General features: G+C 36.0%; 1 protein-coding gene across 1 annotated transcript; it reads left to right on the top strand.

Moving 5' to 3' along the window:
* The first annotated feature begins 13,068 nt into the window (after positions 1-13,068).
* Positions 13,069-15,349, top strand: SHR (GRAS family transcription factor). The gene has a single exon (XM_078574667.1). It carries the CDS (start codon positions 13,535-13,537, stop codon positions 15,071-15,073), a length of 1,539 nt encoding a protein of 512 aa, XP_078430793.1. The 5' UTR covers positions 13,069-13,534; the 3' UTR covers positions 15,074-15,349.
* Positions 15,350-15,561: the final 212 nt, after the last annotated feature.

Raw genomic sequence — 15,561 nt, 5'->3', positions numbered from 1 at the left:
TGGAAATTTTTCAGAAAATAATGACATAATCTTTTATAATAAAATAAATAATAATTTTAAAATATATTTTAACCACATTTTATTAGGATTTAAGAGATTTATTATTAATTAAATATTTGGTTTTCTTAATTTGAATGAAGCTGAAACATTGTCATAGTCTCGACGTAAAAAATTTGGGTGTTCATAATATCAAATAAGTGTTATTAATAATTTAATAAATAATATGTATTTGAGCGATTATTTTGGTCAGGAACACATAATAACAAACTCTACAATCTTCACTAAGTTCTGGTTACTTTTTAATGGACTTATTAATCAAATTTTAGTACTGATATTTGGATTCAAGTAGATAATTATGAATTATTTTATGAGTTGTATTGAAATACGAGACTTAGGTATATCGAGCTTACTTTTCAGATACAAATTGGAGAATATGGATATCCCAAAATACAACCTGAATCAGAATAGAAGGTCTAATATTCAACCTTAACTCTTTTGATAGACCATGTCAAAAGGATACATGATTTGTGGAACTAATTCAAATGTGTAAGCTATAATCTTATGGGAGGATGAAAATGTGGAACTATATTTTATGTCATGGAAAATTAGCATCCTCATTCCCAGGAGTCCTATCCAAGGGCTGAGAACATTAGAGCTTAGCTATTTAAACTGATATTCACCCCTCAATGTGTCACATCCTGACATTTGTTGCCAACTAAAGGTTGACAAAGTGAAACGCCATTATTCTTAGCATCAATTGTTTCTCAAGAGTGAGGAGCAAAAGATGTTAGGGAGTAAGACTAAGAAATAAGAAAAGCATCAAATTACTCCTGGAATTTGGTAATCTAAGTTTCCCTCAATTTGCCTTTATTGAGAGTGACAATGAGGGTAATCTAATTTTCCTTTTTTCTTCACATATTTCCCATTTTTTTACTTGGTTTTTACTCCTGGAAGATATCCAAGTTTTATAGTTTCCCAATGGTTCAAAACACACTAAAAATTCCACATGCAGATAAAGTTACAGACGATATAGTGCATCAAACATTTTCATTGCACCTCCTACACGACTCTCATCTCACACCGAAGATTCATCCCCCATTTGCATGGATTTTTGCAAATCACCCAACTTCCAGTGAAATTTGGATTTTTATTCAGACCATAACCAAACTGAAAAAAACCTGACTGATGTGCACCGAACTGAACCAGACCAAATGTTTATTTATTTTTTAATTGTGTTCACTCCAGAAAAATTAAAAACTAAAACTCAATATTTTTTTATGATGTGTTAGTTTAAAGTATTTTAGTGGTTTGGTTAAATTTTATGGAATTTAATACTTAGAAATATATTTAAAAATCCTAAATATATAATAACACATCAACGTGATACAAATGTTATTTCACCCCAAATTCATTTTTTTAACATTTGTTTCTTTGTATTATAGCCATAATCATAGTAAGGAAATTATTCTATATTTTATAAAATAAATCAGAACCCAAGAATGTCATTTGAACCTGAACTTTTGGTTTAAATGTGACATTGCATATCAGAATATGTTGTAATACTGGGACATCATTGCAATGATTGAGACGTTACATCTGAAATTTTTTTATTGCTGACACATAGCTCAAGATCCAAGCCATCCCATAAGAAAATAGGACGCATTTGTTACATTGAATTTTATTAACAGTTGATTCACTTCACAGCTTTTAAATAATATGCTATATAAATCTTATTAGATGTGACCGTTAGATGTGACCAAAAGTTAACACATGATTGCACAAGTGGAAATTGACTAGAGGCCAAAAAATGAAAAAACACTAACGTGGCTCCATAAATGTGTTTTTTTAAATCTGTGCCAAAAAAATAGTAATTATATTTATTTGACTCTACATGGTGGTTAATTAGATAGAAGGTGACTCAGTCGTCTAAACCAAAGTACATATGTGAGCTTAGATGTGTTCAATCAATGCCCACTTTTTGTATCTGCCAAGGATGCAGACATTGAATATGATCCAGCAGTGTTGACAAGGAGAGAGAAAGAGTTATGGAAATCATTGGGTTAAAGTCGTCGTAAAATTTATGGCATATGATACCTCAAGATCTAGAACGAATAGAAGGCTGGAATTTGGAGTCTAGTTTTTATTTATTTATTATATCCATCCATACTCTAGGATAATATAGGAGAGCACTCAAAGCCCAAGAAATTCATCCTGGACATCCCTTTACATAGTTGGGCAGCATGAAAAAGGCATCACGGGATTATCATTTATAGTAAAACATTATTTAATTTCATGCTTCTTGTTGATTTCAAAATGCCAATCTTGGAAAATATGTACAGGGTGTTAAACGAATGAGTTACTTAGTAACATTGACAAATGAATTATGATTCTCTGTCTACTATTTAAATTGAAAATCTGAAGAATTTAATTATACAAAAGTAATGAAATTGATGATATGAATATCAAGTATAGTTAAAACTTTACTTCTGGTAATTCTCTTCCTTATTAATTTCATAATTCTTGTTTATTTTGAAATGCCTATCCTAGGAGAAATGAAAAGGCTATTAAACAATTTTTTTTTAGGAGAAACACTAAATTAATTTTGGTTGTCTATCTATCATTTACATCTAAAGAGTGAAGAATTCAGGTAGAAAAAGTTAATGAAATAGATGAAATGAGTAGAGAGAATATCTAAAGATGATCTAAATAGTCTTGATCAAGATTGAGATCTTAAAGATTAAACACTAAATAATAACTCAGAAATAATACATCCTTCACAACGTAACTCAACCCCTTAGTCACAGAATTAGGTTTCCTACTATTGATACATGTGCTCCAATGAGAAGCAATTATGGTCTGAACCTCCTCGATATTTTACTTTTTTCTTCCACATAATTCTCATTTAGTAGGCCTAACATATATTGTACTCACCCAAGCACTATCTGAAATTTCATAAATGAATCCAAACTTTTGTTGTTTCATGATTTAATTCTTCACCTCGTCAATCATGTGAGGATTTAGGCACCATCGGGCTTTGACTTAAATTTCCAAGTCCTAAAAAATCATGTTTTAGAGAAGAAGATATAGTTTCAGCTCGAGATTAGAGAAAGGTTAAGATTACATCACCATTTGATTATTTAGGATACTTCATTAACTGATATAGGTGTAATTAAAATATTCAGGCCCTTCTTAGAATTTATCCATGCTTACATCGAACTTGTGATGGCCTTGACTTAGGCTTAGAAAAGGTTGCCCAATGTGATGTCTTTATGAGTCAAGATTTATGTGATTTTCATATTTACTTATAAGAAATCTACATAAAATCATATAGATATAAATATAATAAATTATACTCTGAATAACCGAACTTAAATTTATAACAAAGTGCCTTTGTCATTGCATTTAACTAGCTCCAAAATTTAAACAAAATCACCTAATAATCAAACTTCCTACTTCACAATTAATCCTAGGAGCTCCAGGATCCCTTTTATTTCTAGGAATCTCATTCTATTACATTATATATATTCTAATGAAGATGAATTTTTTTGTTTCAAGAAGATGTACGTATATATTTTCAAAATTTTCAATTATAAGTAATATTTTGAATATATGATATGAGGGTAAACCGTAGGTGTTCTATAATCATTTGCATTCTGAGTCTTTTTTTATCATTTTCCTGGTATTTTTTTCCTTCAGATTATTTCCAGCTCTTCCTCATGAGTTTATTCTACTCTACTCATAAGGAACATGTAAATATTTTTAGTTTTAAAACAAGAAATTGGTTCATGCATTTAATGTGAAAGACATAATTAGTAGAAGCATAAATTTTCATTACAAATTTTCATTATACTAAAAATCAAGAAACTTTTTATCTACCAAAGAAAGTTTTATAGGATAAAAAATAGGCTGGGTTGGGAGTATGAGTTGCATTCCTTGGGAAAAACCATCCATGTACTTTTCATGATGTAAATTTTATTGCTAGGCCCGCGATCTTGAACTTGGATCTCATTTAATGCCTAAATATCCATAATCATTCCTTCCATGTAGCTTTGTTGTTGCTCAAACATCCTTGGATAGCTTTTCGTCTCCTCCAACTCCCTATTGGTTTCCATAAAGTTATTTTTCATATGATCATTAAAAGAAGAATAATGGGAAATAAGTTTTTTGAGAGCAATGAGGATTAAGTTGTGAACATTGGAATCTATTCCTTCCTCCCTTATTCCAACTATGTCCTCCATAGTTAGCCTTTGTGCTCCAAGGATGTGGGATTCATGTGTTCTACATAGAATTTTAATTTTTTTCTCCCATCATTTGAACCAATAATCACCTATATTTTTCAATACATAGAGGAATATTATTAACTTCAGCACTTCTTCGGACATTCTGGGTAGCTATACATGGATAACGATCACTTAAACTTCAAGATACTCATAATTGTCTTTATTAAATATCTCATGCAATACAAGTAAAAAAATAAACATAAAATAATCAGTACGCGAGTTCATGGTGAAATTTTTTGGTGTAAACTTGACTCCCATTGGGATCAGAATACTGCATAAGTTTCATTCCTTCAGATCCTTCCGTTTCTAGTTTGGTTTTCCAGTAATTTATAATTTTTCTCCATTTATTTTTCAAGTAAAATTATTTCTCCCACTGAATTTTTATGGTCACATTTTCTGTAAAACTTGGGCCAAATAGATATGGATGTAAATATCCCCTGCCTTTGATCAAAAGATAAAGCTGAAAGATCAGAAACTTCTGCACCATATACAATTATGATAAAGTTGAAGATCACCTACTGCACATTTCATCGTTTACTTTTCAAAATCTTCCTACGCCTCCACGGTTAGCTCAAAAATGTGTCAAGGAGAAATTAACAAACCAAAAATAAAATTCAAAACGAAAATTGTATTTTCCTCCCAAGACAGAAATGTAGTTAATAAGTCTTAATTGAGTGGACTTTTATTACTTACACAACAATATTTATGTGATATTTCCACTTAGTTACTCTCCATCTGATACAAGGGAAGTAATGGATCGGTGATGGCAGAAATTTAATTGCTGATTTTATTCAACCATTCGAGGCACTAGTAATAGGTTTTATGGGTTAAAATCATATTCAACGCATTTTAAGGTATCCTAAACTTTCATCTCAGTTAGAATATAGCATAAAAGAGAAACCTACATTTAAGATTAATTAATATTAATTTTCTGATTACTGTGTTATTTAAATCATGTAAATATTTGAAAGGTACTATTACTTGTAATTTTGGCATATTTATGACTTTGATGATTTTTTTCATATTTGTGATGGATTGTTATCAAACCTAGAATGATTAATTCTATTTTTAGAGTGATATTAATTTTTTTGAATTTAGTAATATTTTATTTATTTTTTATAACATCATAATTTTCAATAATTATTTTTATATTACAGATTATATATTTTTTAGAAATATCTAACATTAAATCCAAACATATATTTATTTTCTATGCCAGTATATGCATATTTATTTTCTCATAATCATTCAAGGGTTTGGGGTCTTATTTCCTAGCCCACCATGTGTCACCATTAAATTTACTCAAGGGGCAAAAATTAGCATTTTTGCTAATGATTAATACAGATAATGAATACAATATTATGAAATTATGAAATGAAATTTTTAGATGCCATATCGGAAAAACTTTTAATGTCAAGTCATTTTTTATTTGCAGGAGATATGTACCATTAAAAAATAGAATTAGTTAAATTGCATTGCATGCAATCATATTGGAATATTTGGAAACATTGAGGACAAACCCCTAAAAGTGATGTAGTTGTGGTGATGATGAAGAGAGAGAAATAGTAGATCAAATCAATGACCGAGATAATATAAAATTCAAATGCAGGTGTGCAATAATGCAGAAATCTGATAGAGCTTAAATTTTGAGGGTAACTTTTTGTTCTCCCATCTATCCATTCATGTGCTCTGGTTTATAAGATGAGTTGCAAAACACTTTATAAATTATATTTAAACATGATTTTACATTTTTAGGGTACTTGAAATAAAGTGGGTTGAACAATCCATTAGGTTCATCCTTGGTATCATAGGTGATTTAGGATAAGCAATAAAGAACAGGAGCTCACCTGCATCTGGAAGTTGTTATGGTCCTGCCGGAACATATGGACCAAAGGTTATGATGCTTTTTTCCAATATTTCATCTTCATTATCATTATTTGAGTTAGATACATATCATCCTTTCATCACATCACTTCTGTCACAGTTGTCATATCTTAAACCCATCCATATCACCTTGCTTCATTATCTCACCATTGAAAAACTATAAATATTTACACCCATTTATAAATACACGTCTATACATATATCTCTATCCAAATTATCATCTCCTCACCATTATTTATCCCATCTTTATCATCTTTATTCTGATTATCTTTCAACATCAGTATTGTCTATCTTTTATCTTTCCTATTAATATACACAATATATTTTTAAATATCCTATATTACCTTTGTGCCACACAATTTCCCTCTTACCTCTATGTCATAGGTTATAGCTATCCCGTATAATCTCTTTCATCACCATCTAAAGAATATTAAATACCTTGTCAGCATTCCTTGTGGAGACAATCCCTATAAATATTTCACTGAGTTAAGGTATTATAAATATTATAAATTAAACTTAAATACCAATGAAATAATTAAAAACAAAAATTTTGAGTTTATTAGTGCACACAACCATGGGTGCATGGGTCAAGAGGTTACAAAAGTCACATATTTTGTTGACTTAACCCACACAAGGCCAAAAATCCAAAATTTACGGCTTAAAATATGTAATAATGGAATCCATAAACTGAAGTTGCCTAAAAATTGATATGAACTTAAGCATATAAATATTCAATTTATCATATCACAAAGTAAGTTAAGGATCCAAATTGAGGAGGCATTACTGGGATCTTGTGACATAAATTTAGGAATTTAGGAATTTAGGAATTTAGGAATGTACATATTTGTTTCCTTTCATCGTTCTCATCCATTTTCTCCGCTTATTTAGGGCTCCATAACTAGAATTTTTGCGCTTGTTTTTGGGAAAGATAGAGAATTTTTGTAGGGATCCGAGGATATCCTACATTACTCAAACTGTTCTGGTGAAGCTCAGTACTAAATATTACCCAATCTATCCTAATATCCATAAGAAATAATTTTTAGAATCCCATGGAATGCTCCCTCCAATTAATAATCGTCCCATTTAATACTTTTAAATTATTGTAAACTTGAAATTCAAAATAGCCATATGTAGTAAAACTTCTTGACACTTCAAATAATCAAGGTAGTTAAAGAAGTCCAAAATATGCGTGGAGTTCAACTAATCTAGTTAATAAAACATTAAATTCAATATCTATTTTCTTAAAATAATTATCTAGAATTCAAATTATAAAAATACATTTCAAAGGAAATATATGTGATAGGAAAGCAAATCACACCTTCCAGATATCATTTAATATTCATTAACACAATATATTAGCATAATGCACATCCAATAGTTACAATGAAATACATGAACATATGTTATGAATAAGTTCATTATGATGAGATCATACTACAAAGATAATTATTCTTTAAACTTATCTTCTAAATATTAAACTTTAAAGGATTCATGCAACATACTTAAAAATATCTGGATAGAATCTTTTTACATAGTCCTACTCATATTACCAGAATGTCTAATTCGGTATCCACTAGTGCGAAGACACAAAAGCCAAGTAATGAGTTCTCTTTTGGAAAATAGTTCACTAAATTGATCTACATGATTCCAAGAATCATACAGCACCAAACTATTAATCAGGTTGATTCATGTGATATTTGGGCAAGTGGTTCTTAGACCTATGAAATCTGAGACATATTTTTAATGGAGAATTATATTTTGACTATGACCTAAAAGTTCATAATCATGGAATTCCAAACCTTCGTAGCTTGTATGCAGCAACCAGTTCATGAAGGTGGAGTGGTTGAAATGGGATTGTACTCCTTGGTATAAGAAGATAGGATGTGCCAAACCCTTCATCGAGGTAATAATTATCAGGTTGATTCATGCATCAATACCAACGGGGATGATCAATTAGGATTTTACAGTTAACGATATCATAATTCATCATAGGTGAATGAAATGAATGAGGGATTCTACGTAAAAGCTAACTAATGACCCTAAGGTTACATGAGAAAGTTGATAAACCCTTTTTTATCTTGAAGAGAAATAGGTGTATCTTGGCAACGCGCATGTTAGAAACTCAGCCTACCAATTAGGTCAAATCTATCCTTCACTAATTAACTTATATGTTAATATATATAATTAATAATGTGAGCTAATAAAGGTTAATTGGCTTTTAGAATCATTACTAGACTTTTACAATGGCTTAGATGGTCGTACACAAATGGCCTATTACAAATTGGAAGATATGATAAAATTTGAGAATTTTTATGAATAGTTATGATTATGTATAAATAGCATAGAAGTTTAGAATAAAATCACCTATACAAGAAATATTAAGGAGATTATTCTTTCTTCTTTCCATGATACCCTTTGGTATGGATGCAATCAGAATGGCTAGAAGATGATGGTGGACCAATAATGGGAATCATTGAAACAGAAGAGGATATTAAACATGAAAAAAATCACATAAGTACATATTGAGGCCAGACAGTTGAACATCTAAACTGGATTCACTTGATGAACTGAAAAATAATGGACCCGATTTGCGCAAAGGTGATTCAATTATTGGGTTTTTAATTTTGTTAAATGTGAGTAAATTCTGTTTTATCTTCTATTAAGAAAATATTATAAGTATCATATCAATCATGACATTAAATTTCAACAATTGGCCCCTGAGGTTCATTGGAAGTTTATTGTCACTTTACAAAGAGCTTGTCAAACTTAGAATTGACTCATAAAAGAGACTAACTTTACTATTCCAAGAAGACAAGCATAAAAATATAATATGAATGAAAGGCTTTGTATATATTATAAATACAACCTAAATGACCATATTGGCTCCCCTTCAACTATTACTATCTCGAAGGTAACAAAAAGATATTATAACTGTCCACTATATCTATCTCTATCTTTGTCGGTATTCTATCTGTATGTATCGATCTCTATTTGGATATTTATTTCTATCTCTGTCTCTATCTCTTTCTATGTCTCTTTCTCTACCTCTGCATCTATCTCTGTCTATACCTCAATCTCTATCTTTTTCTCTATCTCTATCTCTGTGCTTGTTTATTTATCTCTATCTCCATATCTATATATACATATCTCTATCTCCAACTCATCTCTATCATTATCTTTATCTCTATATCTATTATATATATATATATATATTTCAATCTAGATCTCTACATCAATCTCTATCTGTATCTCTACATCTATATCTATATTTATTTATCTCTATATAGCCTTTGTAATCTATGTTCATACTTTTATATTGTGATAATTGGCGTGACATAATAATTAGTATTTTATTGCGATTGATGAGTCAGTCTAAAGGCAGACTTGCTATTTAACGAGAACTTATTATATATGTTACTATCCCTACTAAGTCATCACGCGTAACTAATGGTATTGCACAAAGATAATGGTGGGTCTGACAACTTGTAATATGTTTGTACTCCATCTCTATTTCTATCTTTATCTCGATCTCTCTATATCTACCTCGACATCTACCTCTATCTCTAACTCCATTCCCCATGTTGATGATTCTTTTAAGATCGGTTGATTTTTGACAATAGAGCCAATCCTACATGGGCACTCTAATATTTATAGTAGCCCCAAAAGTTTAGCCTTCATGTGTATGGGTACAAATATATCAAAAAAGTCTAAAACAAATTGAATAAATAATGCTGAATTTATTTGTTCTGCAAACTTAAACTTAGGCATATTATTCTGATCAGGTCCACTTTTTCAAAAATAGATGGAAGTCAGAACGTTCTCTTGGTTTCGTTGCTTGTGAAGATGTGGCCTATTAACATCATATTTCACTGCTGGCTTCTTTTTCATTTGCCCCCCATAAGTTGTGGTAAAATTAGGATTCTTACTGTGCTCAGTATTCAGCTCTTGTTCTTATTAAGCACCTCAGGAAATGAAATAATTAGATTCATTTTATCCCACTGAACATAAGGTGCTAATTTGACCTGATTATATTTTGCTATAAGAGAATATATAGTAAAATTCATAAGCATCTTCATAGACACATCCTGATGATACGTTCTCTAACATTGCCCTTGTAGTGAAACTTCATAGAAATCAACTTGTATCAAAGCTCGTGGATGCCATTCTCTTCATGAGTTGCAACTTGTTTTCACCATATTTGAAAAACTCCATTATTATGATATATTATTGCAGGTGGCTTGGTTGATATAATTCAGGAAGATAACGTTGCAAGAGTGAAGTGATTTTATTTTCCCTCATTTTTCAAGATACTATATCGGATTCATCCAGCTTTTCAGATACTATGGCATAATAAAGATCAGTGTAGGGAAGGGTGAGAACTACATCTTTGTTCCATGCCTTAAAGTTCTTGCAATTTAGGATATGAAATTGAGCCCTTGTATCATGATTTTCCTGTTTGAAGGTGCTATAAAATAAGAAAAATGGATCGCTTAAAAAAACTGAATTGAAAATATAGTCCAAACATATTACAAGCCGTCAGACCCACCATTAATTAATTATCTTTGTGCAATACCATTAGTTACAAAGGATGACTTAGTAGGGATAGTAACATATATAATAAGTTCTCCTTAATAGCATGTCTGCCTTTACACTGATTCATTAATCACATTAAAATACTAAATATTATGTCACGTGAATTATCACAAGTGCAGATTGTCTTAACCCAATGCTTGCCTATCTTTGGGCCAACCACTGCCAACTTTTGACACGTATACATGCCATCCAATGTGTCGAGCAAACGACTTCGACAAGAGAGTCAACTTTAGTGAGATGTTATTTCCATAAAAACTCCGCACTCTCAACAAGGTACTAATTTTTCATGCATCATATTGGTTTCCTATATAACCTTGCTCATCTACAACTTATTAGAACTTCAAATTCATAAGACTGAGTATAATATTCCACATTTCTCTTCTATATCAACATAAAATGATCAAGTCGTGCCAAAGAAGCCTACATACAAAAAATCGTCCCTTTCTACGTCACTGTTCATGTAGAAAAGGGAGTTTGTGGCCCTCATTGGCCTGCTTGGCTTGCAATGGGCCACATGAGGCACATGTTAAGCTAGTTTTGCACAAATGAGCCACCTCTTGCACCCGAAATCAACTGAAATAGGTCACTTGGGCACAAAACTGACAAAAATGGGCAGTCTCTAGGGTGTAGCCGTGTAGGATGGCTTATTTGAATGCTTTGTTGCAAAAAATGGTCCACCTTGGCCGTTAGGGGCCCGTAGACTAAACTGTTTTTGGGAAATTACTGGACAAAGTCACCAATTTGGGGGTTAGATGTTCTTTCTAGCGACAACATGTTTTGTGGTAAATTTACGCCTGAAAACTTTATCTTTTGCAATGGCGGGGCTTTTTGCCGTCTGAAAATGTTGCTGTCGGTGAAAATTGACGCCGCCACAACCGAATGAGAACATCGCTGTCGCCGGACCTTAAGGATGCCTTCGTTGGCAAGGATAGTGTTAAGGAGTTGAACTCCTTAGCAGCTAGAAGAGACATCGCCGCTATGGAGATGTAATTGTCTAAGTATCACAAAGTAGAAAACGACAGTAATTCTGTCTAATTTGAGGCAAAATTTTGAAAATTTAACAGGATCCTAGAGAGTTTTGGATCGAATAGCCAATAAATCCACATCAAGAAAATCATAATAATATGTAGCAGTAACTTGAAATGAACACGAAAGCAGGATAGATAAATACTTTTCATCCAATAAATGTCATAAATAAAATGTATTCATACATAAGGTTTGATGAAATTGGTTCTAATACCCCTTCTTAGATCCAAAGAAATCCTGTGTTGATTCCTAAGGAAGAAATCTTGTGGGCGACTGCATTTTTGAGTGAGAAACTGATTATTTGTGGGGGGAGGCCTTTTGGATCAACATGACATGACTATATGAAGTCTCTTAGGGTTATGGAATGCTTAGGAGAACAGTGAACAAGGATGTCTCCCTTGTTTATAGGAAGATGACAGAGCTAATCCTCTTAAATCTCTCTTAGTTTATACCATTATTATAATTACTTTTAATCGCCATATGCGTCTAATAGATGTTGTAGTCTCATCATTTCCAGAAGTGAACCACATTAATTCGGATCCGTAAATGATAAGTTAATAACTTACAATTATATACTATATATTTGTTTTATTGTTCCTATTTTCTCATTCAGAGAGAGAGGTGGGTTCAAAGTTTTTAACATGGGAACGCGTGGCCGCTGGCCTCCTTGGGATAAATCTGATAAGACCAAAGCGTGCTCTCCGCCTGCCGGTGCAGTTCTCAGGGCAGCCGCGCCAGCCGCGCCAGCCGCTTTTGCTTTTCTCCTTCGAAACACATAATTTATCAAATATTTCTCTCCCACGAGCAGCGCAGAAGAAGTTAAACGTGGCGAGTTGCAGTTCCCTGGCTCTGATTAGCTCTCGATGAATTGGAGCGTGCCTGGACTGAACCTGTCCTGCTCTGGAATACTAATTTCGCCTATGATAAATTTCGCCTATGATAAATTTCGCCTATGATACTGATGCTAATCTCTAGTCTGGAAAGCAATATATATATATATATATATATATATATATATATATATATATATATATATATATATATATATATATAATATGAAGGCCCTCGCCAGCGAGAAATGAGTGTCTTGGGAGGCGCTGATTTTGACGGTGATAATGGTAGGTGCACGCTCGGCAGCTTTCACGGAGGTGTCCCCGCGCCTTCCTCTCAAACTACTAAACTTCATGTCGTGATAGTGACGGGGACTCTAATACTTCACGAATAACGAGGCTGCGACTAGTGCACTCGAAGCCTTTACGGGGAGGGCCACGCCACGGAATGATGGAAGTTAAAAATAGCGCCTATCAGCAGGAAAGGCAAGGTAGTGCAGAAATGTCGAAGGGCGATACAGCCACCTATTTCTCTCATCGCACTTTGCACCCAAGGCCAAGAACGAGAGCCGTCGCTGTATTAAATGTCCCAAGAAAAGTGCAAAGAGAGACGTGCCTGCCCCCACTATTCCCTGTCTTTCTCCATCTTTTTCCCCATATCTTTCACTACCAGCCAACTCTGGGCGCCACTTTATCTTTCCCTGCACTCCAAAATCCATATCATAAGACTTGGACAACCAACCGCAACATCGTCGAAAAGAGGCCAGTGCGAGAAAGGGAATGCGAGAGAGCTAGAGAAAAAGAGGCCACCGGTCCTTCTCCCTTCCTACCCGTCCTGTTTACGCATCATCCCTCCTCTTTCTCCGACGCTCCCCGAGGCACATGCTCAACTTGTGCGCCGGAGCTCCGGCCCTTGGTTAAATGGACACGCTCTTCAGGCTAGTCGCCTTTCACCCGGCCCAGCAATCCTTCAACTCCGGCAGCTCCCCCCCTTCCAAGCACGCTTACCCTTACCATAATCTGTATACAACGGAGGAAGACGAAGAATGCAGCAATCTCAACGCCTCCAACCGTGCCAGCTGCGGCGATCTCTACATGGATGAAGACGACTACTCCTCCTCGTTCGGCCCACAAGCCCAGCCCACCACCAGCGCTGCCACAACGATCACCTCGACCACCTCTTACAGCACACTCGCGACCTCTCAACTCCGCAACCAGAGCTCTAAGCCCGCCGACATCACCTATCCTCACGGCATCGAGCTCGCCGCGTCGGCGAGTTGGGCGTCGGAGCTGCTCAACGAGTGCGCCCGAGCCGTCTCAGCCCGCGACACTGCGCGGGTGCAGCAGCTCATGTGGATGCTCAACGAGCTTTCCTCCCCTTACGGCGATCCCAACCAGAAGATCGCCGCGTATTTCCTTCAGGCGTTGCTCGCGCGCATGACATCTGCCGGAGCGAAGACTATAAGGACGCTGGCCTCGGCTTACGATCGCAACTGCTCCTTCGACTCCACGCGCAGGACCGCGCTGCAGTTCCAGGAGGTGAGCCCTTGGTCCACCTTTGGCCATGTCGCCTCCAACGGGGCGATTCTCGAGGCCCTAGAAGGGGAGTCGCGCGTTCACATCCTGGACCTCAGCAACACCTTCTGCACCCAATGGCCGACGCTGCTCGAGGCCATGGCGACGAGAACGGATGACGCGCCACATCTACGTCTCACCGCTGTAATCGCCACTCCCAGACTTAGTGCAGAGGCTGGATCCTCCTCCAGCGTCTCCGGCGTCCAGAGAGTCATGAACGAGATCGGGGCGCGCTTGGAGAAGTTCGCGCGGCTCATGGGCGTGCCCTTCAAGTTCCGGGCAATTCACCATGCCGGCGACCTCGCCGCTCTTGACTTAGACTCGCTTGTGGGCCGTACAGACTTCGGCGACGAAGCCCTCGCCGTCAATTGCGTTAACGCGCTACATGGAGTGAGGTCCGGCCCGCAGAGGAACTCGGTTTTCGCGCGGCTGAGAAGACTTCGGCCCAAGATCGTGACCGTGGTTGAGGAGGAGGCCGACATGGGACCGCACGGCGGAGATTATGCGAGGGTTTTCGGGGAGACGCTGCGTTTCTTCTCGGCCTTCTTCGACTCTCTTGACCAGAGCTTCCACAAGACGAGCAACGAAAGGCTATCTCTGGAACGTGCTGCAGGAAAGGCTATTGTGGATCTGGTGGCCTGCGAGGCGGAGGACTCTACGGAGCGGCGAGAAACAGGTGCGAGCTGGTCAGAGCGAATGCGCGCTGCCGGGTTCTCGCCGGTATCGCTGAGCGACGATGCGGCGGACGATGTGAGGTCTCTGTTGCGTAGGTACCGCGACGGCTGGTCGTTGACTGAGCCAAGCGAGGTGGACTCGCCCGCTTCGGGGATATTTCTCTCGTGGAAAATGCAGCCCGTGGTCTGGGCCTCTGCGTGGAAGCCGTAGAACAAGGGAAAGGGTACCTGGCGCGAGGACCTTAAGGCCCTGAATTGGACCTTACTAAAATATGTTCCTTGCTGATTCTGTTGGTTGTTTCGCCTTGCGGCGTCCGCTGACAAGACCCCTCTCTATCTCTCTGGTCTCTACCTCGCACTATCGTCTATCCATCTTTTTTTAAAAACTATATCTGGGTTCCGAGAGAGGATATTCATTTTGCCCAGAACTTTTACGTGTGAAGTGATTTTAATACATCATGCGATCTATCTTTGACAAACGAAGCGAATCTAATTAACCAAGTTCCTATGATCCTAGCTCACTCTATCCTTCGTCTCTTTCTGTCCTCTCTCTCTCTCACAACTCAGCGCTACAAAGTGGATGGTGTGACGCACGCATCAATGTTGAGGTGATAAAAGGAAAGCGGAAAGTGGCGGCACTTCTTCCAGAGTGTGATGGGTCAGCCGGGCAAGTGGTCAATATAGACATGGAGGAAAACG

Source organism: Wolffia australiana, chromosome 4 (assembly GCF_029677425.1).
Source record: "Wolffia australiana isolate 7733 chromosome 4, ASM2967742v1".
NCBI lineage: Eukaryota > Viridiplantae > Streptophyta > Magnoliopsida > Alismatales > Araceae > Wolffia > Wolffia australiana.
Note: the sequence above shows the minus strand (reverse complement) of the source record. Positions and strands in the feature narration are given on the sequence as shown.